This window comes from Octopus sinensis, linkage group LG3 (genome assembly GCF_006345805.1).
Source record: "Octopus sinensis linkage group LG3, ASM634580v1, whole genome shotgun sequence".
NCBI lineage: Eukaryota > Metazoa > Mollusca > Cephalopoda > Octopoda > Octopodidae > Octopus > Octopus sinensis.
This window is the reverse complement of record NC_042999.1, coordinates 63,291,717-63,319,518: the sequence shown is the minus strand read 5'-3', so window position 1 is coordinate 63,319,518 and position 27,802 is coordinate 63,291,717. Positions and strand designations below refer to the sequence as shown.

Genomic DNA, 27,802 nt, shown 5'->3' with positions numbered 1-27,802 from the left:
TGCATTTCTTCATTTGGGGCAATTTTTATGATCAGATCTGCAGAAGTGTAATCAAAATCATTAAGTATTTAAAGTAAAGAATCAACGAAGTGATGAAAATTCAAACCACAATATTCTTGATAGATTTGATTTTAGTTGTTGCAAAAGGGTGTTGATTATGTTTTAAACATGGTAAGGGAGATTCTGAATTCTTTACCAAATAAAATAACAGTAAAAGTTTGTTTCATTTAATGCTTGTTTTATTTACACTGATATGGCTTAGATGGGAGTAATTTGAGGCAAGGTTTTACAACCAGATGCTTTTCCTGACACCAACCCTTATCTGTTTTCAAATAAGGAATCTTTCTTTTATTCTAGAGGAATTTGAAAGAACAGAGCAGAGCAAGAGGATGATTTGTCAGCAAGAAATGTCAATAAACATCTCCAGTTGCTGCCTAACCACAAACAGTGTGACATTAACATTTATAGCTGTAGCTTAGTGGTTTTCTCTCTCTCTCTCTCTCTCTATATATATATATATGTATATATATATATATATATATATATATAGATAGATAGATAGATGTAATCCAGGCTTCTTTCAGTTTCCAATCTATTAAATTCCCTCACAAGAATACTGGTTGGTCTAGGGCTATAGCAAAAGACACTTGTCCAAGGTGCTGAGCAGTGGGGCTGTTTGTTCAAAAAGTAAACACTTTAGCTTGGTACATTTTTCATAGTGGAAATACACTATAAGACGCTAAAGGAACTTTGGAATCACCTTGTATGTGTGTGTGGGAAGAGAGAGAGGGGGGGGGGGTTACAAGGTTGTAAGAGGGGGCACAACGTAGTTAGTGCCTCTAAACATTTTAAACATCCCTCTATCATCAAAGGCAGGTGACATGTTTTAATATATTAAGGAAAACTAGTTAGAGAGAGAGAGAGAGAACAAGTGGAGTGGAAGGTCGAGGAATTAAAACAGAATAAATGGTGCATACAGTAGGAGAAAAGAAAGATATGTATGCACTGGTAATGTGTTACAGGATTAAAGTTGAAGATTGACTGGATAGATTCCTTGGAAGAGGACAATGAGAGACGAAAAAATTATTTGACATATGTAGTGTCAAGTTAGACTATAATGTTGCAGTGATGAAGTAAATACATGTAAGGAGCAAAAACTGTATTATTTAACAATAATAGCAGAGATAACGGAAAGAAAAGTTTCTTAGTGGAATTTGAATTTCTATAGAAAACTAAATTTTCAAACTAAACGAGTGAACGTTTGTCCGAAATATAATTTGGTTGTTTATTTCAGTACGTGCCCCGAAATGGCATTCTTTTAGCAATTTTCTTCTAATGTTTAATTGCTGCTTTTTTTTTTTCCCCGCCTTATCTACATCGAATAAACACCCCTTAGAAAGTAGTTAGACGTTTAAAGGCATTATATTAGAAACCTAATTTCTGATGTAACCTGTTGAAGCGGTAAAAATTCGGAGAATGATTTTAGAAACTGCTTTGAGTATAAATAAAACATCAGAAAAAAAAAATTAAGTGTAGACTTTGATAAGATCAAAATGATTTAATATTTTCAAAATGTTTAATATAAGCTCACAGGTATCGTAGTACAATATACACTTGCAAATATTTTACTAAGTTGTGGTTTAAAACAATTGTATTTCTGTTTGAAGTTTTTCAATTAAATTAATGACTCAGCCTGCAAATTTCTGGCTCGAGGTTGCTAGTCACATGAGGTCACTGAATGGGAATTAAAAAAAAACGAAAAATAAAAGTTTACCAATAGTCAACTAACTGACCCCTTATTTTTTTTTAAATATCTGTAAGTTCTCCTTCATCCCAACTTTTTTTTTCTCCTTACGTTGGAGTTGGCTAACAGGACCATTTCTTGTATAACCAAGAGATATCACTGTGAGAGATACAACAGATCTGTAAACGAAAAATAAAAAGTCACCAAGAAAGATTTTGATTATAAAATTAATTAGAGAAAAGAAAAGTAAAGACAAAAGAGTCGATGAGAAGATTTGAAAGAATAAAAGGGACAAAATAAAGTTAAGAAAGATAGAGAGAGAATTGGAGAAAACAAAATTCTGAATGGCCAAAAGAGAGAAAGAACAATAAAGAATGTGAGAGAAAGGAATTATTAAAAAGGAAAAAGCCAGGGGAGATTGGAAACGATGGAGATAGTGAGAGGAATTTTTTTTTTTTAAAAAAGACGAGCGTGTACGATAGGAAAAAAAAAGGAAAGAATAGACGACAGTAGTAAAGAAAGAGTAAGAGGAGAGAGAGAGGTAGAAAGAGTGAGAGTGGGAGCAAGAAAATGCCGACTATTTTGTTAGCGAGAAGCAGCACATGTTTATTCTGAGAACTATCACCTCAACGGTTGTGTAGGGCAAAACTTTCTTCTATCTCTCTTCTCGCATTCATATAACCGCAAATAGAGGAGGCGGCGGCAGCAGCAGCAGGAACAACAACAACAACAATAACAGTATTAGTGGTTGGAGGCAAGGACGGGAAAAAAAAAAGTAGCGATTTTTTCCTCCTCCCCTTATCTCACTCCATACAGTATCATCTCCCCCACTGCAGTCAGCCCTGCACCCTCTTCAAGAATAGTTTTGTTTCTCCTGCCGGTCGGGCGTCACAGCACAAACGGCCAAGTTGTTACCCACGGTATGGAAACTCCTCTGGATGTTTTGTCACGGGCTGCCTCGCTAGTCGAAACAAATCGTAAGTACGAACTTTGACGTTGACACGATTACACACCACCTTGTATGTTGATATTATTCTATTATAAACTCATTCAATAACTGTACGTATGTTACATTATATGTACACTCATTTAATCGCACTCTTTTGACCAACAATCAATAATACCATGCATTCTTTTTCCTTATTTGAATGTTTTTTAAAGCAGTCCCACTGCTGATTCTCGATCGAAAATTCTTTTTATAAAAAAAAAAAAAAAGACGACCTCGCGTGTTTTAAAGTTTGCCAGAGTTTACTAATTCATGTTTATGGTGAAATAAGTGTGGAATTTGACATCGCATATATATATATATATATACATATATATATATATATATATATAATAAATATGACGAAGCGGGAATAACTTTATTTGGGGGTGGTTTTCTACGAAGATATTTACTTTGTTAAATTTAGTTTAACGATTATCATAAAACTTTAATATGAAGCACACGTGTCATTTACCAAACATTTTACAATATCAATATAACTTTTCAAATATTTTTTCTCTTTCTTTCTCTACCTTTTTCCTCTCTCTCTCTTTCTCTCACTCACACAGACAAACACTTACACACATACATACACTATATTATATATATATATATATATGTATGTATATATATATATATGTATGTATGTATGTATGTATGTATATGACGTTTTCACTTTAACTGTCGAGTTTTCAAAAATATTCGACATTATATCTCTTTCCGCTATATTTACGTAACTTCGCCGCTCATTCAGTCCAAGTCATCAAATAGTTTTCTATGTACACATTCCGTAGTGTTGATAGAGAGATATGTTTACTTCCGCCTCTTATGTTAATTTTTCTCTTTCTTTCTTTCTTTCTTTCTTTCCCAAAATTTTTTGGTTCTGATGATAACTAAGGGGGCGAAAAATTCTAAATAAATATACCACGCGTGTTTAGTTGCCACATATTTGTGTATTTTTCTCTCACACAAACTTGTTATTGCATGTGGTTATGTTTCGTTTTCACCCCACCCTCCCTTCTAACACTGGGTCCTCCTCACACAAACATACTTAATATCGATTTTGTTTTTAATAACACAAACTTTAATTATAAACATTTTAAATCGTCGTATGTTTCTATGTGATAAAACGGAAACCTTGCTTTTACATGACTATACAATGAAGTATTGTCATTTTTTAAAACTTTTATCATGGAAACTTCATTTTCTATCGATTCAGTATCTTTTATTTTAATTTGGGAAGAGGTTGTAATACGAGAAAATAAACTTTTTACAAGTTGTCTCGCCCAAGATTAGTCCTAATCGAGTAGATCTACGATCAAAGGAATTCCAGCTGTGACCATTTCGATCACAGTACATATAATACATTATCCAATGTCTCCTTTTTTTTGTTTAGATGACAGGGTGTGATTTGGAAGGAACTTGACTGCTGTAAAAATAACAAGGTGGCAGTAGTAATAAAGTTACGGGTAGACTTAACCATCTTTTCTTCCTGTCTGTTCTGTCACCACTTATTATTCCCCCACCCCCGCGTCACTGTTTTCTGATATACGGTTCTTCCACCACCACCACCGTCGTCACCTTGTCTGTTAACTAAGACCGCTTCCACTCGCCAACATCTTTATATAACGGCTTTACCCTCCGCCACCGCCATCAACTGTGTCTTACCGAGCCAACCACCACTACCATGACCCGTTCTCTGTATTCTGCCTCACTCCAAGCTGCCGCTCTTGCATTCCTGTCATTACTCTGATTCCTCTGACTATACTAACATCATTTTGTGTCGTCGCTAACTTTTTCGAATCGATTTACATCCCTTGCATTCCCTTTTCTCTCATTCTTTCTCCCTCTCACACTTATGCCTTCTTTTTGTCATATATTTAAAAATCTTTCTTCCGTTCCTTTCAACTCTCCCGTCGTCCCATTTTTATGTTAGTGGTTGTTATGAGTCTCTGGGTGCATCTGTGTATATGTACACACACACACATATATATATATATTTAATTATACATGCACTCATATTTGTGTGTTTGAGCTATGGTGGTGTGTGTTGAGCGAATGAAATTTGAAATGTTTCAGACGGAGCCCTTCAATGAATTAAACACATTTTCGACTGACCTCCACCCCGAAACAGCAAGGAACCCCCTGGATGGTCGCTCGATCTGCTAGAAATAGATGCCAAACCTCCTTCAACTCTCTTTTCTCTTAAAAGGTAGTATAACTACAGAGTGGTGGTAGAGAAGAATGACTCGAAACTCTTCCAAAATAAAGGGAACAAAGTTGTGGGAGACCAAACTGTAGTTATGCCAAAAAGGTGAAGGTCACATTAGATAATGTCCTAGATAATCAAAAACACTGAGATGGTCACAGCTGGAGTGCTTTTGATCATAGGTCTGCTCGACTGCAGTTGACCTGAACAACACTAAGTGGTATATCTAAGAATTTTGACACGTTCGCTCGACTTATTAGAAATAACAATTAAATCTCTTTCAATTTATATCTTTGAAATAAAAATGCACACATAAGATACTTGTATCTTTGATAGATGCCGTTAAAAAGACGTAAATTATGGCTAGCTTGCTTCTCAGTTTAGATCTTTCGATCAGGGCTGACCTGGGTCTAAACAGAAAAAAAAAGTTACAAAAAAATCAAAACCATTGCTGATATTTATTTAATCTTGGGATCAGTGTATGAACGACATTGTCAATCATAATTTTCTTGTGCAAGGTTCATTGTCCCGCATTTAATGGGTAAGGGGAGTGGGTATTTAGTTTGATCCTTTTTACTCTTTGTAAGATTCCTTAGTCACATAAAGAATTATTACCTACTTTCCATACTTTAGGTCCAGCACGTGCCTCTCCCCTTTCTTTCTGTTTTCTGTCAAGCACGTGTCTCACTATCTTTCCCCTTTCTCTCTCTCTCTCTCTCTCTCTCAACTTACCGAGTAAAACTTTCAAAGCTTATTTTTGTTTTTAGGAACTTAGTAAGAACAGACTGTACTTGGTTCATACAACACACACATAAACACATACACGTGTGTGTGTGTGTTTATATTAAGGTTGAAAACATCGGAGATTAACCTGAAAAAGAAACCTACCCTATTAAAATGCCTAACTATTTATCAAAACAAGATACGACAGTAACTTCGAAGTCTGCTAGGTCGGCTTGTTAAACAGTTTAACAGAGCCAGCAAAACTTTGATATCACTGTTGTATATAAGATTATCGTCTCGAGGAGGTGTATTTTATCCAAACCTCTCTGTGAGTGAAATTTTGTTGGGGAAACTGTGAGGAAGCCTGTTGGATGGCCTATAATTTAAAAAATTACAGCTATACAGTGTCGCTTTGATTTTATTTGAGAATTTGTGCTAAGAGTGCACGTGTCTGAAATACTCAGCCTCTTATGTGCCAGGTCAATGAGTATGCAATTCAGCTGATCGAACAACTCATCTACTCATGGGCTTATGTAAATATACACCGTTTGTATATGCTTCAGATTCTTTGACGAAGTCAGCTGAGTCGAAATTTCGAAGTTACTGTATGCCTTTTTTCTTTTCGTATGTGTTCACACACATAACAAGAAAGAAAGAAAAAGAGAGAGAGAGAGAGAGAGGATATAATTATTTTCTCTACTTTTAGATTTCGAAAGTTAATTTCTGCGGATTTTCTTTGTTTATACTACAAGTATTTACACACACACACACACACACTTAAACACAATATGCACACACTTGTAACAAGAAGCATATTTCAAGTGTGTTATAGATATACACATATGTAATACAGAAGAGAGAATTAAAAAAACTTAGCTTCTATTTTCATACAGTTTATTTAGGCTTATGTATTATTCTGTCTTAATCTATCTTCCTCTGCACTACCCCCTATCTATATATATATATATATATATATATATATATATATATATGTATATATATATATGTATATATATATAGTGTGTGTAAACAAACGTCTTTAATGTGTACAGTTGAGACTACATAATTTAAGGTTTGAAATCTTGATCCACTTTGTGTTATTGTGGAAATTCTTGACATATTTCTTTCTTCATTCAGTTCATTTAAAAAGTACCCGTACGTTAACCACCACTTCCACTGATATTTTCTTTTCTTTTGTTTCGTTAAATGGCACATTTCCATAGCATTCTTTAAAAATATACACGAACTCGAATTTAGGCGAGACACAGCTACAAACAACTAAATAAACTAATAATAAAATTTACCGGTTTGGTTCCGAACGATTTTATGATTTACTGGGGGGGGGGACAAATTTCGTAATCGTTGTTATTGTTTGGCCCCTGTTTAGTCTTCTAGCGGACCATCAATAGGCCCCTCTCCTCGATTCGGATAATGAGGTGTTTTCGTTGAGCTGCAGATCATCCTGAATCAAACAGACCTCTTGATCAAAGCTATTTTAGCAGTGACCCACCCGTCCTTTCTCTTTCCCTATCACACTCAGTTATGTTTCTAGTAATCCTTTTTGAAAGATTGAGGAAGATTTAGCTGCTTGTTCTAGCACGTCGAACACGCTATTTAGAGGCTCCCTTAATGGCTTGTTAATTAGCCCCAAGTCAACTCTGATTGAGGAAGAATAATATAGATATTTCTAACCTTAACCATCCCGACATTATCCAACGTGTTGTTTTATTTATTTATATATAACTTACTTATTGTAAGACAGTAGATATAATTTGAGAAATATTCCAGCTGCTGTTTTTAGCCAGTCGAATGACTATATAAAGAGCCTCTTGCTGGCTTTTAAGTCTGGAAAAGTGTTTTGTGTTGGCACGCCGTGAGTTACCGAGATGGGAGTTCAGAAAAAGTTTTGAAATTTTAGTTTCAAACCATTTCAGAAAATTTGTTATTGCTTACTTTTGGGGTAACGTTTAAATATCACCACTGTCTTATTCAAAAACGAAAATTTAATTTGCTGCGAGGCACTTTTTGGACAGGACTTGGGTCCTTTTCATCGAAGAAAGATGAAATGCCTTTTTCTCTTTGTCTTTTATTTGTTTCAGTCATTAGATTGCGGCCATACTGGAACATCACCATTTTTCCTTACGTCTGATATTTATTTTATCTGTCCCTTGATTGCCGAACCGGCGAAAGTAAAGAATACGCACACTAAGTGTTTAGGGTTAGGGTTTTTGTTACTTCGAAAACGGCTGGTGTAACGTATTCTTTATCTCCGCTGCCAAACCGCGAAGCTACGGGTCGTAAAGAAACCATCACCGGTTGTCAAGCGGTGGAGGGGGACAGTCAGTCACCCCCCACCCCCACACACGATAGTCTTCCTTCAATTTCTGTTTAACAAATCCACTCATAAAGCCTGGAGTTTTCGTAGTAGACACTTGCTTAAGGTTCCATGCAGTGGGATTGAACTAGGAACCATCTTGTTGGGAAGCAAATTTCTTACCACATGTCACGCCTGTGCCTATGTTTATTATAAATTACGGTGGGTTTTTTTTCTACGAATCGGCATATCGTTTACTTCATCAGTGTCCTTACAAAAAATAAATAAATAAATAAACGATACAACATTCTAATTCATCTTTTATAAACTTTTGTCTAGCAAATCAAGGTACGGCGAACTTTGAATAGACTTAGCTAAAATGCGAGAAAGTGAAAGTGGTACGCTATACTCAAAGACAGCCAAGAAAATTTAACGTTAATAATGGTGTTATTTAATATTGATGACAAGGCAATTTGCAATATTTTTTCCACAGCTGGTTTGAATTCTTTCAGACATATAAATTTATAGAAACATATATATCGTTCATTGGGTGTCTTTGAAGAGTCCAGATCAATTCAGATTTAGTGTGTGTGTGTATGAATTATAATCGGAATATTAAATCTGTGAATAAAAATTTCATATTTTTATGTATATATGAGCGTGCGGGTGTATGTATGTATGTATGTATGTATCTATCTATCTCTCTCTATCTCTCTCTCTCTATCTCTCTCTATCTCTCTCTCTCTATCTCTCTCTCTCTCTATATATATATATATATATACATACACTCACACACACATGCATGCGCGCGTGTGAACTTGTGTATATACTTATCACATTCAGATCACCGCACATGTATATATGTACCATTTAGAGTTTCTAAAAATAAATTTTTGCCCCAGCACTACTTCTTTGGTCCAACCACATTATCTCTCTCACTCCTCCTCCCTTCAGCTCTTTTTTCCTCTAGAAAACTTTGGTATGTTCGGAATTTTTCAATGTCGATTGTTGGGTCTTGTAGAAACAGCCGTCCTTCAACTGCACGGTTGTTTCCTGTGTGGCTATCATAAAATAAACAATTTTCCCCCACTCTCTTTCTTGCAAACCCTTACAGCAATTAGAAAACAATAGCATGTACAGGCACACTCACTCGCACGCATGTACACACGTACGTCCCATAATTGTCACATACATTGATGCGTGTATGTGTGTACATATACACAAACCAAACACACGTACTGAAATTGCTACGGTCATATGAAAAAATGGGAAAAAATATATAAATGCAAGTTATACACGCATACAGAAGCCGTGTATTGATACACTCACTAAAAACTGGTATGACCGCTTTTGCTATGACGTGAAAGTTTGAAGGTTTACAGATTGCAAGAAAACACACACGCGCGCACACACATACACACGCACACACACACACACACACACACACACACACTGTGCTGGAGATATTGAGGAATTTGTTATACATATTTTTCATTTTCCCGCCTACTTTGAATGTTAAAGAAAACTTCAACAGCTACAAGAATTTCTTTTGACTAAGCATATATTAATCCTATGTATCATAGACGTAAAGTGTTTTTCAATTGCTTGATGGGACGACCATCATTTATTACTGGTATTAATAATTTTGACTAAATTTTAGTTAAATAACAAATTTATGTCTACCAGCTCTTGACTACTGTCATTTTCACAGCCATCCATTGGTAATTATTTGTTGCTATGCGACTCTGAAGTTAGTTTTAAAGAGATAGAGAATAGGAAGTTGTGATGTTTATCCGTCTTGAGGCTACTCTCAGGAAAAATAAAAGCACATCACAGACTGTTCTACAGCATTCAACATAGAGATAACTGATTTTGAAAGAGATATGGTGCTCTTGGAAGGACTAAATATTAAGTGTTGAGGCTTTTCCCCCCTAGAAGTGTAAAATAATTTTTTCTATCTGAAACTGAAATTATTCAAAAGATTTGACCTTGTTCACTACTAGTCTAGGTAACTTAGTATTTGTAAAATAATAATATAGTCAACTGAATTGATATCATTTAAGTACTTGTTTTTTGGAGGCACATGGCCTAGTGGTTAGAGCAGAGGACTCGCAGTCAAGGGATCATGGGTTTGAATCTCAGACTGAGCGATGTGTGTGTTTATGAGTGAAACACCTAAGCTCCACGCAACTCCAGCAGAAGGTTATGGCGAACGTCTGCTGACTCTTTCACCACAACTTTCTCTCATTCTTTCCTTCTGCATCTTGCAGCTCACCTGCGACTGACCAGCGTCCCGTCCAGGTGGGGAACCTATACACCAAAGAAACCGGCCCTTATGAGCCAGGCATGGCTCGAGAAGGAACAAACAAGTATTTGTTTTATCAACCTTGGCACCTAACCATGGTACAATATGCACCTATACAAATGTATGTGCAAGCAGCAAAAATACTACTCTTTCTCCTTTTTTTTTTTTGTATGTGTACAGGTGTAGAAGGTCAATATTTTGTATAGTCACTTGACTCCAGTATGGTCACAATTACATATTGCATTGAGACTCTCTGGAGTGAGAAAAGTAACTCCAGCAAAATCTGATCACAATAGATAAAACCAATTCTTTGAAGCATGTTCTAGTGTTTCTATCAACTATCAACACTTAGTACTAAGTACTTACCTTTTCATGAAAGGGTATTATCAATTTAATTAACCTTAATATTTTACATGTGGAGGCACATGGCCTAGTGGTTAGAGCAGCGGACTCGCAGTCGAGGGATCACGGGTTTGAATCTCAGACCAGGCGATGTGTGTGTGTTTATGAGTGAAACACGTAAGCTCCACGCGGCTCTGGCAGAAGGTAATGGCGAACTTCTGCTGACTCTTTTGCCACAACTTTCTCCTACTCTCTTTCCTCCTGCATTTTGCAGCTCACCTGTGATGGACCGGCATCCCGTCCAGGTGGGGAACCTATACGCCAAGGAAACCGGCCCTATGATCCGCACGTGGCTCAAGAAGGAACAACCAACAATATTTTACATGGAACTTATTCAATCATTGGTAGTAGATTTCTATTCAGCCTCTAAAGGGACATAACTAAACATTTTATATGCTGTTTTTGCCAACTGACTTCCGTACATGTGTGACACTTGTTTTATTCACCATAGAGGTAGGACCAAATGTAAAGCCAGCTTTATAGAGAGATTTGATTACAGAATCGAAAATAATTTGTCTAAATACTGCAATGCATATTGTTTGGTGCTCTCTTCATTCTATCATTTATTACATTATAATAATAATAAATGCGCCCTTTTAAAGCCTAACCAGGCTCATGGGCCCAATTTCCCAGTTTCAATGGCATATGTGTTCCCCAGCTGGACGGGACGCCAGTCCATCGCAGCGTTACTCATTTTTGCCAGCTGAGCGGACTGGAGCAACGTGAAATGAAGTGTTTTGCTCAAGAACACAATGCGTCGCCCAGTCCGGGAATCGAAACCACAATCTTACGATCATGATGCTAACGCTCTAACCACTAAGCCACACGCCTCCACCTCATTACATTATAGTCATTAAAAAAATATCATCATAATGAAAAGATTTCTTTATTTATCAAGCATTCAGACTGCTCAATCTAATGCAATGCTTATTTATTCACATTGTTTTGAATTAATCCTGCATTATCTTGCAGCTTTGAGATTTTGATTGTTTCTTTTTAGAATGACAGTGTAGGATGTGTGAGAGGCTGGATCTGGTCAACTTAAATACTAATGGGTTGGTCTGGAAGAAATGGGGTTTTGAAACTGATGAGGTCAACGTAGTTGATGTTCTTTTTGAAGATTGCACGAAAGTCATGGGCAGAGATGGAATTCCAAAGAGGAAGAAGAGAAGAAACTGAACATTGTTGTTAGTGTAGGACCTGAAAGATCGGTAATTAGAGGAGGATAGAAGAGTGAATCTGGAGGTGCTGAAGTGGAGATGGCTTGAGACTAGCCAACTCCATGAAGATGCTATTGTAGAAGCTGTAGAAAAGGCAGAAAAGGGAGACAATATGACCGTAGGTTAGTAGTTGGAGTATAATGCTGAACAGTTATGTGCTAATCAGGTGCCTTTTGATAAAGTCTAGGATACCTGTATGCATAGCAACAGTATTGTCCCAAATATAGGAGTAGCATTCCACTGTGGGCATCAGCTCAGCTTTTTAAAGATTTAGTAATTGTGGGACTGAAGTATTTTCTGGTTCTAAAGATGATAGTTTTCATAATGCATTTTGGCTATGTTGAAGATAAGTATTCAATACCTTTATCAATATTTAACTGTTACTTTTCTTTCATCAGTGAATGTAAAAATGACTGAGTAGTTAAGACGTTCATTTCACAATTATTAGGTTTTGAGTTCAGTCCTGTTGTGATCACATATCTTTCATTCGACCTGAGAATCATGTTAATGGTGCATGTGTCTGTGGAATACTCTGCCACTTGTAAATATAATGAGTATACAGTTTAAATGATTGAACAACTGAATGTTCATCGTTGAAACCACCAAAAAATCTGTCACATTTATCAACCTTGGAATTATGAATTGCAAAACAGACCTTTGTGGAATTTGAGCTCAGAATATAAAAGAATGTAACTATAGGGTGTCCCAAAAGTCACTGATGGGTTTTAATTCCTAATAACTTCCTTAACTTTACAAATAAATGCATGAAATTTTGATACAATATAACGGACATAATGGAAATTAATATACACACGTCAAATTTTGCAATACCACTACATCACATATGGAAAATGACATCACTAAAATGGCAGCCATTTTTGGTTTGGCATGCCCGTGCTTTTTCCAAAATGTGCAGCACCATAACACCCTCAAGAGTTTCAGACCCAACTTCTCTGATTTCTCTATTGATGTTCTCCTTCAGATGTACCAGGGTCTCCAGTTTGTTGACATACACTCTCTCTTTCGGGTATCCCACAAGAAAAAATCCAGGCTAGTCAAGTCTGGGAAACATGAAAGCCATTCAAATTAGACCTCACACATGGTTCCAAGAAGATGGGGCAACTGTTCATACTGCAAGAGAAACAATGCAGTTGCTATGGCTGTGCTTTGGAGAGAGAATAATCTTCCACCATGGCAATGTCAACTGGCCTTCACGTTCCCCAGACACCATGTTTGTACTGCAAGATATTTACCCTGAACAGTACTATTTATGCTCTAGATATTATAATAATTACAGCTGAGACCCAGGGACAGAAATTTTGGTGAGGAGATGGGTTGTGATTAATTTAATTACCCCAGTATCTCAACAACATCTATTTTATTGTTTCCACTGGTGATTTATGTCGACATGAGCCATGACTAAAGACCACGTGGCATTCCACCAATCCAACTCTGCCATCCACTTTTCTTCTAATGATTCTTTCTACTATAAGCATGAAGTCTGAAATTTTGGGGGAGGAGAAGGGGTGGGCTGGTTAATTACATTGACCCCAGTACTTGACTGGTACTTATTTTGCCATCCTCAAAAGGGTATGAAGCAGAATTTGAACTCATAGTGTAAACATTCTGGGAGAATTACTTCTGAGCATATTGTCTTGGTATACTGATGTTTCTGACAGCTCACTGCCTCACTGGCCTTCTAATAATATAATAATGCTGTTTGCTAGCATTGGTGCAAATTTAGTGGAGAAGTGCAGACTCTTTTACTTGTTTCAGTCATTTGACTGTGGCCATACTGGAGCACCGCCTTTAGTCGAGCAAATCGACCCCAGGACTTATTCTTTGTAAGCCTAGTACTTATTCTATCGGTCCCTTTTGCCGAACCACTAAGTTACAGGGACATAAACACACCAGCATCAGTTATCAAGCGATGTTGGTGGGGCAAACACAGACACACATACATATATACGACAGGCTTCTTTCAGTTCCTGTCTACCAAATCCACTCACAAGGCTTTGGTCGGCCCGAGGCTATAGTAGAAGACACTTGCCCATGGTGCCACGCAGTGGGACTGAACCCGGAACCATGCGGTTCGTAAACAAGCTACTTACCACACAGCCTATAGTCGAATTATTTCAAGTACTTAGCTGGTACTCTGTTTTATTGATCAACCCTCCTGGAAGAACGAAGTGCTGAATTGATATTGATAGGATAATGTTTTCTAATTTCAAAACACATTTTCAAGGAGTAGTGTGTGTATCTTCAATGTTAACCCCAGATTGCAGCTGGTATTTCATTTTCTAAGGCGGTGAGCTGGCAGAAACGTTAGCACACCGGGCGAAATGCTTAGCGGTATTTCGTCTGTGTTACGTTGTGAGTTTAAATTCCGCCGAGGTCGACTTTGCCTTTCATCCTTTCGGGGTCGATAAATTAAGTACCAGTTACGCACTGGGGTCGATGTAATCGACTTAATACCTATGTCTGTCCTTGTTTAGCCCCTTGTGGGTAATAAAGAAATAGGTATTTCATTTTATTCCTCCTTACCACTTGGAAAGATGAAAGGCAGAGTTGATCTTGGCAGGATAAACTAATGTTTTCTAACTTTAAAATATATTGTTGAAGTGTGTGTGTTAATGTAATACTCAAAACCTCAATATGCAGCTGGTATTTATTTTCATCCTGTCCTGAAGTATAAAAATTAAAGTTGAGTTCAATACATTTGCTTCATTGTCATCAATTTAACATCCACTTATCCTGTGTTTGCATGGGTTGGATAGAATTTATTGATGCAAATTTTCTATGGCTGAATGCCCTTCCTGTTACCAAAAGTAAGGTAGCATTTCCCCCATGGCCAGACATTTTTTTGTAAAATATTGGAAATGAATGATACAGCTTGTATGACAGTGACACTCATGTAAAACAATCATGTGATGTCAAGACATATAGACACTCTTTTACCTGAAGATCACAGGGGCATGAAATGCAAGTTGCAAAAAATGTTCTCAGCTTTAATGTAATCGACTTAATCCCTTCCCCCAAATATGAGGCCTTGTGCTTCTAGCAGAAAGGATTATTATTATTATTATTATTATTATTATTATTAAGGTGGCAAGCTTGCAGAATTGTTAGCCATCTGGGTAAAATGCTTAGCAGCATTCTGTCTGTCTTTACGTTCTGAGTTCAAATTCTATCAAGGTTGACTCTGCCTTTCATCCTTTTGGGGTTGATGAAATAAGTACAGGTTACACACTGAGGTTGATGTAATCAACTAGCACCCTCCCCCAAAATTTCAGGCCTTGTGCCTATAGTAGAAAGGATTATCATTATTATTATTTATATTACTGTGAATTGTTCGTTCATTTGTTGTCTACAGATTGAAAGCTCTTTCAGCATCTACAGTTTTTATAATGCTACGTTTTTCCTCAGTTTTATTATTTTTTATGTGCTCACCTGAAGAGTGTATAATATTTGTATATATGTGTATGCCTGCTAAAAATAAAGAAAGACTAGCAAATGCTATTCATTCACTATCAATGGATGTTTTCTCAAACAACAAAACAGCATGGATGAATTGGAAACCATATTTCACAGTTAACATGACTCTGTTCTGAAAAATAATAATTTGAATAGTTTAAGTTCTTTACTAAGAAATTATTATACGGTAGTGTTCTATTATATGATCTTCACCCTTTCACATCGCTCTATCACACTTCTGAGTCCAACTATCCAGTAGGGTTATTCACTCATCACTTTTACCAAATGCTTAATTCTGTGTGTATGCATGCATTTTATATATAACTAGCACTATGACCCGGCGTTGCCGGGTCATAGTGCTAGTGCATACATATACAGCTGTGTGCGTGCGCACATACAGCTAGCTGGCATTCAATTGGCGTATCAAGTTTCGGAAATTTTGATTGGGTTTTGGATAGAAAATTCACAAAAAAGTCACTTCTATTGATTTTTTAATGGCTTTGCAGGGTGACTGGGGAAATGTAAAGATGTGCACAACCACCCTTGGACGGTTTTTGAATGACCATAGAAAGTGCAAGCCCTCTAACTGAAAAATTGTGGATTTGTATAAAGGACTCAGACATTTTGCCGTTTATATATAGAGACTAGCAGCTAAGCCTGGATGATGTGGCTGTGATCGTTTTCGGTTAGGCATAATCTATAACAGCGTTTCTCAACATCATTTCGGGTCCGTTTCGATTGGAGCCTCCTGATGAATGAAAATTTCCTGACTCCCCCAACCATGTCAGAAAACAGCTTCCGGAGTTGTGAAGAACAAATTTGTACGTAGTCTGTTTCTGAGAGCTATTCTATTGGACTTCTGTCTAATCATTAAAACATTGATTTAATTATGAACATAGAAAGAAATTATAAATTAATCCCTATCTTTGTAAGCAGTTGTATCCATAAAAAATTTTATTTGCAGAGCACAAATTGAAAGAAGATATATGAAATGGACATGTGTGAGTGTGTGTGTGCATGCCCCTGCTGTGTGAGCAACTGGTTGTTTTAATAGCGGAATAAACAGGGAAATTGCTTTACAAAAGTTTTAATCAAATTTCTCGGTAACTATGGGAGCTAGGAAAAAAATACAAACCACATTCCAATCTATGCATCCATTTTCACATTTGTGCCATTTTTCACACAAATCTACCCAGCCATTTGGCTGTGAACCTCAAGACAAGAAAGAATACAATGATTGCCTGTGTCCAATTTATATTATAGAAGAGTAAATTGAGGGTATGATTGTATAAGTTTTATGAATGTATATGAATAAAAAGAAGACTTAATACGACCAAACCTCAGTTGTTCAAACATCAGTCATCTGAATTTTTGATTATTCAAGCAAGTTTTCAAGCCTCTCACAAGACTTTGGTCTGCCCAAGGCTGTAGTAGAAGGCACTTGCCCAAGGTAGGTAGGTTTAGTTTGGTAAGGTTAGGGTTATTTTTTTTTTACCCCCCGCCAAAGAGGTTATGTTTTTGCTGACGTTGGTTTGGGAAATTGGGCAATTTTCAGCATGTGTTTATATGGGTGGAAATGAGCTGCTTGGCAGAGGTTTGTGCTCTCTGAGTGCTTTTTTAGTTTTAAAACATTTGTTTTAAATAAATAACAGTAACATCATAAATATACTTTGAACTTAGAAACAGCCCGTTGAGTATTTTTTTTTCGTCCGAAAGAAATATTTGTCAGGATGAATGATGAAACTACAAAGCATGCACATCAGCAGGCCAACACCACCTTCATTACATCAGTGGATAAGATGAAAGCAAATCTCAGACTGCTTTTACTCATGATAGTTGTACAGCTGCTGAATGACAGAGACTAACTGAAACACAAATTTAATTCTGAGAGAGAAAATCAACGCTCAGGAATTAATATCTTGTAATTATATATGAAAACACCTACATGTAATTAACCTACCTGTATTCAACTTACCTGACTGTGACATGATGACAGATAAAAATAACAATGCGTAAAAACTATATTCATAATGTGTATACCAACAATCATTATTATCATATCAACTAGCTTCATGCTATACTTATATTTCTATGATTTTTATATTGGACTTACTGCATTTCATCAGAATCTTTCATTTCTAATTGGACTGGAAGAGTTATCAAGAGATCGCACTACAAGAATGTAAGAATTAAGTAGCCATAGATCCTTGAATTTCACTACCTTTAGTGAAGTGCATGATTTGATTGAGAATGAGGTACAGCAGGGATGACAAATAGATGTACCACTTGGGCATGGGCAGAAGCTTTTTAGTTCAAAAATAGAAACTGTTATAGTTGCATTGGCAAAGTGGTCCTTTCTATTTTAATGAAGTACTTAGTAGCTGTCTTACTTGCTCGTGGATGTTGATAATACACATATCCTTTTAAAGGAGATATGATTTATATATTATATCAACAAGTGCCAGTGCCGCCTGACTGGCCCCATGCCGGTGGCATGTAAAAGCACCCACTACACTCTCGGAGTGGTTGGCGTTAGGAAGGGCATCCAGCTGTAGAAACTCTGCCAGATCAAGATTGAAGCCTGGTGCAGCCATCTGGTTCATCAGCCCTCAGTCATACATCCAACCCATGCTAGCATGGAAAGTGGGCGTTAAACGCTGACGATGAAGAAAAGATACTAAAAAGATTCATACAATTGTCATTTTCTAATTTGTGAGATATGTACTCAAGTTTTATTTGTGTGTGTGTGTAAATGACAGGTGCCCAAACCAAACAGCTAGGCTGTTTAAGGTTTGTACCAAAGCATTTTCAGTAGGTTTAGAGTGTTTATTGAGGAATTCTCACACAACTCCCTAGGTGTTGATTGTTTCACTTTATAAATACTTATGATATTTGAATTGTTTTCTTTGCTCTGTTGAACATGTTCAGTGAAAGAAACACATTTACTTCAATAAAACCTATAAAACGTAGAGATGGAATGGCTGAGTGGATAACATATTTAACTGCATACTCATAAGTCAAATCTGTTGCAAGCATTTAATTTGTTCAGACTAGAATACTTACTACCTCACCTCATCTACAAGAATAGAGGCTAGATCTTTTGGGAATGTTACCTGTGACTTTTGAGCCTTGAGAATAACTGGACTAAACTAAATATAGAAATATCTACAATAACTAGTTGATAACTGATCCTCTGGATATCAAACAAGTTGCACATCACTTCTGCTGTCTTTAACATCTCATCTTGCCTTGATCCCTGTGTCTTACCTCACACCAAACACTTTGTTTCCCTTCCTTCACACTGAGGCCTTCTGAAATTCTCTCCCTGTTTACATTTTTTTCCTACTTCCATCAACCTATGGATGTTCAAATTGAATGTCATCAACTCCACCATTCTGTATGAGATGAAGAGAGAACAATATACAAAGTACTTACTGACCCTGGTAGGAATGCTCACTAAATATTGTCTGTTTTTCTAATAAGACATTCAAGACATAAAGAGACTTAATTAAAACCTGAATGATTGGCACTGCACCAATCCTGACTACTGCCATTCTTGAATAAATAATAATTTTTAATTATTCTTTTAAACTCATCTCCTCAAAATTGCTGGCCTTGTGCCTAAACTGAAACAATTATTCATTTAATAAACTATGAGAGGTACTTTTTAGAGTTAAATTTATATATTTTTTGATTCAGTATATACATTTGTGTTACATAGAAGTTATATTTTCAGGTTTGAATTGAGAAAAGGCTTTTGTACACATTCAGGACTAAGACAGCTTTTACTCTTTTACTGGTTTCAGTCATTTGACTGCGGCCATGCTGGAGCACCACCTTTGGTCGAGCAAATCAACCCTTGGACTTATTCTTTGTAAGCCTAGTACATATTCTATTGGTCTCTTTTGCCGAACCGCTAAGTTACAGGGATGTAAACACACCCAGCATCGGTTGTCAAGCGATGTTGGGGGAACAAACACAAACACACATACATACATATATATATATACACATATATACGACGGGTTTCTTTCAGTTTCCGTCGACCAAATCCACTCACAAGGCTTTGGTTGGCCCGAGGCTATAGTAGAAGATGCCCAAGGTGCCACGCAGTAGGACTGAACCCGGAACCATGTGGTTGGTAAGCAAGGTACTTACCACACAACCACTCCTATGCCTAATGACAATCAGAGACCAAATTGGTTGTAATGTTGTGAATGTAAAAGTAAATGTCGAAATATTGTCCATCTGTAATGATTGAGTTAATAAACAGCAAATGTTGCTGAGTCATTTTCCCTGATAAAACACTGGGCCCCATGGCATTAATCATACTCACTCTGGTTCCCTCTTTAAGAGACAGTGTTCCCTTTTTTGGAGCCTGGTGCCAACCCTCTTAGTCAGTTTCCATGAGACGCAGATATACACTATTCCCATTTTAAGACTAGGATACATGCAGAATATACAGAATATCATCATCATTTAACGTCCGCTTTCCATGCTAGCTTGGGTTGGACGATTTAGACAGGTCTGGCGAACCAGACTCCAATCTGATCTGGCAGAGTTTCTACAGCTGGATCCTCTTCCTAACGCCAACCACTCCGAGAGTGTAGTGGGTGCATTTATGTGCCACCGGCACGAGGGCCAGTTTGGTGGTACTGGCAATGGCCATGCCCAAATGGTGCTTTTTATGTGCCACCTGCACAGGAGCCAGTCCAGTGACACTGGCGACGACCTCGCTTGAATGTTTCCCATGCCACCAGCACAAGTGCTAGTAAGGCGATGCAGTAACAATCACACTTGAATGGTGTGCTTAGTACGTGCCATCGGCACGAAGGCCAGCTTGTTGCTCTGGCAACGATCTCACTCGTATGGTACTCTTAGCGCTCCGCTAGCAACAGATACCAGTCACCAAGTTTGATTTCGAATAGAATAATTATAAAAATTACAAAATACTTTCACTGAATGTAATGAAAGTAAAAATCATAAAGCTTAGAGCAGAGCCAGGAAGTTATTTTTTCCTTAAAACTAGTGGGGAAATGCTTGCATATAAGAACTTTTTGGGACACATCTATAGCTAAAAGATATTGAATCTTTAATTTTACAAATTCATGGGTATGTGATATATATTAAATTAGTTTTGGCCTGTAGATTTAAACCATTTAAAGAAAACATTTTGGTATTTTATATATTTTTACTCAGACCAGGCGATGTGTGTATTTATGAGCGAAACACCTAAGCTCCACGCGGCTCTGGCAGAAGGTAATGGTGAACTTCTGCTGACTCTTTCGCCACAACTTTCTCTCACTCTTACCTCCTGCATCTTGCAGCTCACCTGCGGCAGACTGGTGTCCCGTCCAGGTGGGGAACCCATACGCCAAGGAAACCGGGAAACCAGCCCTATGAGCCAGGCGTGGCTCGAGAAGGAACAATCAAGAATATATTTTTACATTTAGGCTTGTAGAGATTTTGTGTGTGGGTAATTTCAAATATAAATGCAAGTAAAATGTCACTCACACGCAAAGAGTTCCCTACCCCTAACTTAATATTCACATAAAGCCACAGATTTTGAAGGTGGGTATAGGTGACTATGTTGAGACAAGACTGCTCTTCATTCTTCAGATTTTCAACTAAATAAATTTCAGCGTTGACTTCCGCATGGTTGCATGTGTGTATGTAGGTGTGGCTATGGATTTTTTTTTCTTTTACATAGGTCTCCATTACATGTGACTGTATTTATTCAACATTGAATATTATGTCAACCAACAGTAAAGTTAATCAATTATATTTCTACTTTTAAACAATTCTGGCCCTGTGTTGATATCAGATTCCAAAGTGTGTGTTTGTGTATGTGTGAATCATTCATCTTTCCATCACTCACTCTCTTCTGTTCACTATGTTATACTGTTGAGTGGCAGCAGGTCTCTCCTTTTATACCACACTGCCTATATAAAGCATGATGTGATTGGACTTATCAGTATACAGCCCCCCCACACACACCTTGTCACTTTCCTCTCTCTCTCTCCCACTATGAGGCTTATATATAAAGGTTTACATTGGAGTTGTTTGCACTCAGTGACATCTCCCTCTCTAATGTCAGTCACCACTCTCTCTTCCCTACACCACTTGTTAACAACACCCATCACCCACTGTTGTCCACCAGTTCATTCTAATCACTCAATCTCTGTTATCATGAACCTATCCTGGTTCTTGACCAGCAAATGAATGGATATAGTGTATATGTGTGCAAATGCACACATATTTTTTTATATCATCATCACTTAATATCCACTTGCCATACAGGGTTAGATAGGTTGTTAGCGTGGAAGTCGGTTCATATTTGGAGTCAGTCATCTAGATGGACTAGAAGACCACATCTTGCTTGTCTGTTTCATTTTTGGCTTGGTTTCTATGATTAGTTACCTATTCTATCCCCGAGTCCTTCATGGAATGTATTGCATGGATTTTTTATGGCACCAGCACTGGTTTGTCATTGTCTTCTGTCATTCACCAAATCTTTTATTGAGTTTATTTGGTGCATTTTATTATGGTGCCAACACCAGTGAATTTGCTTTGTATCCTACCTGACTAGGGAGTCCTCACTATTCTCCGATGTGTTTGTTCCCTCAAGGTGCAATGTCTAAGGAGATGAAGAGAAGTGGGAGCAATGACAGAAGAAGAATCAAGATGGGGGAGAGGCAAGTTACAAGAGAATGACGGTAGATACAAAATGGAGATGAGTAATAGGAAGGTAAGGGGATATCAAAGACTGGGTTGGGTTATTGACATGACAGACATATTGGCTGAGAGACCCAAATTTGTGCATATACACATGCACTCACACAGATACATACATAGTAAAGCTTCTGGCCTCTATACCAAAAGCATAACATTGTAAGAATTTTTTTCAATAACTGATGAAGAAAAAGCAATGTCTGTGTCTTGTGTGTGAATTTTCTTTTTGTTCCTTTGTTGTGTTTCTGCTTAATTTTTGGAATTTACCATTTTAAATGTTGGCTTCACTATGCTTGAATGGTGGGCAAATTTTCTCTAGCAGTGGGTGTTGCCAGTGTCCTAGTTCTTTGTTCTCATTTCAGTTAGATGAAACATTGTGAGGCCAGTTTTCATATGTATATATATATATATATATATGGGACTTATTCTTTGTAAGCCTAGTACTTATTCTATCGGGCTCTTTTGGCGAACCACTGAGTGACGGGGACGTAAACACAGCAGCATCGATTGTCAAGTAATGTTGGGGGGACAAACACACACACACACACATGCACATATATACATACATACATATATACGACAGACCTCTTTCAGTTTCTGTCTACCAAATCCACTCACAAGGCTTTGGTCGGCTCGAGGCTATAGTAGAAGACACTTGCCCAAGGTGCCACGCAGTGGGACTGAACCCGCAACCATGTGGTTCGTAAGCAAGCTACTTACCATGCAGTCACTCCTGCACCTATATATATATATATATATATATATATATATACGTTCAGATACATGTCACTGACTTCTCTGGGTTATTTCTCTTAGCTAATTTTTGTTTATGTAATTATGTATAAAACGCTTGTATGTGTGTGCGTATACTTATGCAAATATGTATATATACATTTACGTATAATGTGCTAAAAGACGAAATTGTAAGTGAAGTTCTGTTGTGGGAACCTACACACAAGGAAGAGCTTGGCAGAGGATGATGAGCAGATTTGTGACAACATAAACTGCAATTCCTCTCAGCAGCCAAACATGATAAACAATAGAATTGGATGGCGACAGTCACGGGAATCCGTACAAGCTGTGTGGCCAGATGATAATGTGCATATTTATGCTTGTGTCTACCTACCGACCTATATATTATATATATATATATATATATATATACGTTCAGATACATGTCACTGACTTCTCTGGGTTATTTCTCTTAGCTAATTTTTGTTTATGTAATTATGTATAAAACGCTTGTATGTGTGTGCGTATACTTATGCAAATATGTATATATACATTTACGTATAATGTGCTAAAAGACGAAATTGTAAGTGAAGTTCTGTTGTGGGAACCTACACACAAGGAAGAGCTTGGCAGAGGATGATGAGCAGATTTGTGACAACATAAACTGCAATTCCTCTCAGCAGCCAAACATGATAAACAATAGAATTGGATGGCGACAGTCACGGGAATCCGTACAAGCTGTGTGGCCAGATGATAATGTGCATATTTATGCTTGTGTCTACCTACCGACCTATATATATATAATATATATATATATATATATATATATATATATATATATATATATATATATATATAATATATATATATATATATTATACACACACGCATACATTTACCTCTGTGTGTGTGTGCGTGCCTGTTGTCTTTGTCTCTCACTATTTGACGGTCACTGTAGGTTTGTTTACATCTGTGCAAAACACCAGCTGTCGGGATGTAAACAACAGCAACTGATAGAATTAGTATCAGATTTATAAGTATTGACATCGATTTGAATGAATAATACTACCAAAGACAGTGTGCTCCAGTCTGGTCAAGGTCAAATGATTGAAACAAATAAAAGTATGCCTGTATATATGTCTATGTATATTTGTGTTTTTGTGTATATATTTATGCATGTGTCTGTATATATGTGTGCATGTATATATATATTAATGTATGTGTGTATCTGCGTGTGTATATGTGTGTGCATGTATATATATCTTAATGTATGTGTGTATCTGCATGTGTATATGTGTGTGCATGTATATATATCTTAATGTATGTGTGTATCTGCGTGTGTATATGTGTGTGTGCATGTATATATATATATATTAATGTATGTGTATCTGCGTGTGTATATGTGTGTGCATGCATGCATATATATATATATATATATATATATTATATATATATATATATATATATAAGCAAAACATGTGCTGACACAAAATAGAAATAAACATATGTACATATACATACATATGTGTATGTGTGTGTGTGTATAATATGTTACTGTGTTTATATGGTTTGTATTGGGTGTTTATTTCTATTCTGTGCCAGTGCATATGTTTTGCTGTATTAATCTCCGGCAATATCAATGTTCACTGTTATCAGATGGTCTGCGTGGAACTGGATCTCCCAATGATGGGAGGCATAGTTTTATGTCACGGGAGGAGGAGATCAAAGACTCATTGTGAAAAGTCAGTAAGAATCTATTCTGTGTGACCATCTCCCACTCAGCTGCTTCACCACTCTCTCTCCTCCCCCTCCTCATCCGCCTCCCTCTTTGAAATACTTTGCATAGTTGTCACATACCTTATGTCATTCTTCACATTTTTTTTCTTCCTTTTTGTAGACTATTGCTTTGTTGTTTTTTTTTCTTCTGGTTTTTATGGTTGTGGCCTAACGGGGTTTTATTTTCTTAATGCGCGCTCGCTCGTGGAATACTCGAAAATATCTAGAGAAACCCTTGTCTAGCTATCAGGAATATTTCCTTGGAGTTCACAAGGTGCACAATATATAAGAGATATGTGTGTGTATGTATGTATACACATACACACACACACACACATATTTATTTATATATATATATATATATATATATATATATATACCTGTCTCTGTCTACTTACATATTTGTCTATCTACTTACTTGGCTATGTACTTACCTATCTACCTTCATACTTATTTACTTACATACCTATCTACTCACCTCACCTGTTTGTCTATCTGGCTGTCTGTCTGTTTGTCTATCTATCTATCTATTTAGCCATCTATCTATCCATCTATTTAGCCATCTATCTACCTATCTATCCATCTATCTGTCTGTCTATCTATCTGTTTATCCATCTATCTAGCTAGCTATCTGGTTGTCTGTCTGTCTATGTTTGTATATCTATCTGTCTGTCTGTCTATCTATCTGTCTGTCTATGTTTGTATATCTATATGTCTGTCTATCTGTCTATCTATCTGTCTCTCTGTCTATCTATGTCTGTCTGTCTTCCTACTTTTTTACTTACCTATTTTATCCACCACTCTGTGGTTCTGTGTGTGTGTGTGTGTGTGTGTGTGTGTGTGTGTGTGTGTATGTATACATACACACACCTTCTGTCCATACTCACACTTCTTGAAATGTTGGAGAGCACTAGACTACCACCCGCTTACACAATCCACCCTATGACTTTTCTTATTCTATCCTTTCCTTTCCTTTTACTCAGTCCTGTCACTAATCCCTTCCCTCCTCCATAGTTCCCTGCTATGCTCCCCCACCCCCTCCTCTTATTTATCATCCCTCATTCCTTCATCTAGGATCATTGCCCACTCTGCTCTCTCTCAAGTTATGGGGGGAATTTTAAGGCCTTAGCCTTGAACATTATGAGGTGATCATCACTAGCGCAGCTGCCATGAAAAAAAGCACCCAGCTCACTAAGGTGAGTGGTTGGCATTAGGAAGGACATGCTGCTGTAGAAACCATGCCAAAGTAGACATTGATGCATGACAGTCTTCTGATTTGGCAGACTTTGTCCAACTGTCAAATCCAGAATGGAAGCTGGGTGCTAAATGATGAAGATGATAATGAACAGAGTCAGTCAGGTGGCACTGGCATCGACCACGCTCGCATGGTACTTATTACATGCGGCAAGCTGGCAGAAACGTTAGCACGCCGGCCGAAATGCTTAGCGGTATTTCGTCTGCCATTATGTTGTGAGTTAAAATTCCGCCGAGGTCGACTTTGCCTTTCATCCTTTCGGAGTCGATAAATTAAGTACCAGTTACGCTCTGGAGTTGATATAATCGACTTAATCTGTTTGTCTGTCCTTGTTTGTCATCTCTGTGTTTAGCCCCTTGTGGGTAGGAAAGAAATAGGTACTTATTACATGCCACCAGCATAGGAGCCAGTCAGGCGGCACTGGCATCAGCCACGTTCAGATGGTGCTTTTCACGTGCCACTGGCATGGGGAGCCAGTCAGGTGGCACTGGCATCAACCCACACTTCAGTGGTGCTTTTTATGTGCCACCAGCATGGGTGCCAGTCAGGTGGCACTGGTTTGTATGTAGTTACGTATTTATGCATTGATATTTACAAAACATAAATTCATGTACGTATGTTTACATGCAATGAAAATGTGTTTGTGTGTGTGTGTTTGTATGTCTTGTTTCAATCATTAGACCTCAGCCTTGCTGGGGCACACTACTTCGAAGGATTTTTAATCAAAGGAATCAACCTCAGTACTTTTTTTTAAAGCTTGGTACTTATCCTATCAGCCTCACACACACACAAACACATACGACAGGCTTCTTTCAGTTTCCACCTACCAGATCCTTTGACAAGGTTTTGGTTGGCTTAAAGCTATAGAAGACATTTGCCCAAAGTGCATTGCAGTGAGGCTGAACCCAGAACTATGTGATTGGCAAGCAAACTTCTTACCACACAGCCAAACTTGTGCCTAAACAGTATTTGTGTTTCCATGCAAAAAGGGCAAAATTCTCAATATGTAGTGTGCTAAAAGTTTTTTATGTAGTGTGCTAAAAGATTATTTTCTATATATAGGTTTCATGCAACATGCTGGTGAGTTTGAAATCATTCATGTGTGTGTGTGTGTGTGTGTGTGTAAACAGTGGGATCCATCTAAGTAGTTAAGGGTCTGGTCCTACTGTGTAGCATCTTGACCAAATTCCTTCTCAAGCTTTAGACTGACCAAATCCTTGTCAGTGGATTTTGCAAACAGAAACTGAAAGAAGCCCCTTGTGTGTGTGTGTATTATATATATTTATATATATATATATATATATATATATATATGTAGGTGCAATGGCCCAGTGGTTAGGATCGCAGTTTTGATTCCCAGAGTGGGCGTTGTAAGTGTTTACTGAGCGAGAACACCTAAAGCTCCACTAAGCTCCAGCAGGGGGTGGTGGCGATCCCTGCTGTACACTTTCACCACAACTTTCTCTCACTCTTTCTTCTGTTGGCCTGCTCACTTAGCCAGTGGGGCGGCATCATTTGAAGGCTAAAACAATGCGAAGTGCATTGTGATCAGCGATGTGTAGCAACATCTGATAGCCTGGTCGGTCACGGTGATATATATATATGTGCACACGTGTGTGTATGTATGTGTATTTTTCTATTTATATGTGTGTGTGTGTTGTTTTTCTTTTTATATGTGTTTGTGCATGTGCGTAGTTTCATATTTCTCTCATGTCTCCATGTTTCAATCATTGATTGTAAACAATGGCTTCACCAAGAGTGTCACTTTCTTTTAAGTTCACTATAAAAACACATGCAGGCTCATAGAAATGTTTCAGTACGCTGCATGATCTTTGTAAACAAAAGGCTTGTTTCAGTGTTTCCAATTCCCTATGTAAGCCTGTACAAGTTGTTTATTGTGCGAGAGACTGAGAAATTATTGCCCCACTTGG

General features: G+C 37.4%; 1 protein-coding gene across 1 annotated transcript in view; it reads left to right on the top strand.

Annotated features, from left to right (window-relative positions):
- The first annotated feature begins 2,305 nt into the window (after positions 1-2,305).
- LOC115209256 (putative uncharacterized protein DDB_G0277255) overlaps positions 2,306-27,802 on the top strand; it is a 261,041-nt gene continuing 235,544 nt past the window's right edge. Inside the window, exon 1 of the mRNA XM_036501036.1 lies at positions 2,306-2,721. Coding sequence (XP_036356929.1) covers positions 2,667-2,721 — 55 coding nt within the window. The 5' untranslated portion in view covers positions 2,306-2,666. The remainder of the gene's footprint in view (positions 2,722-27,802) is intronic.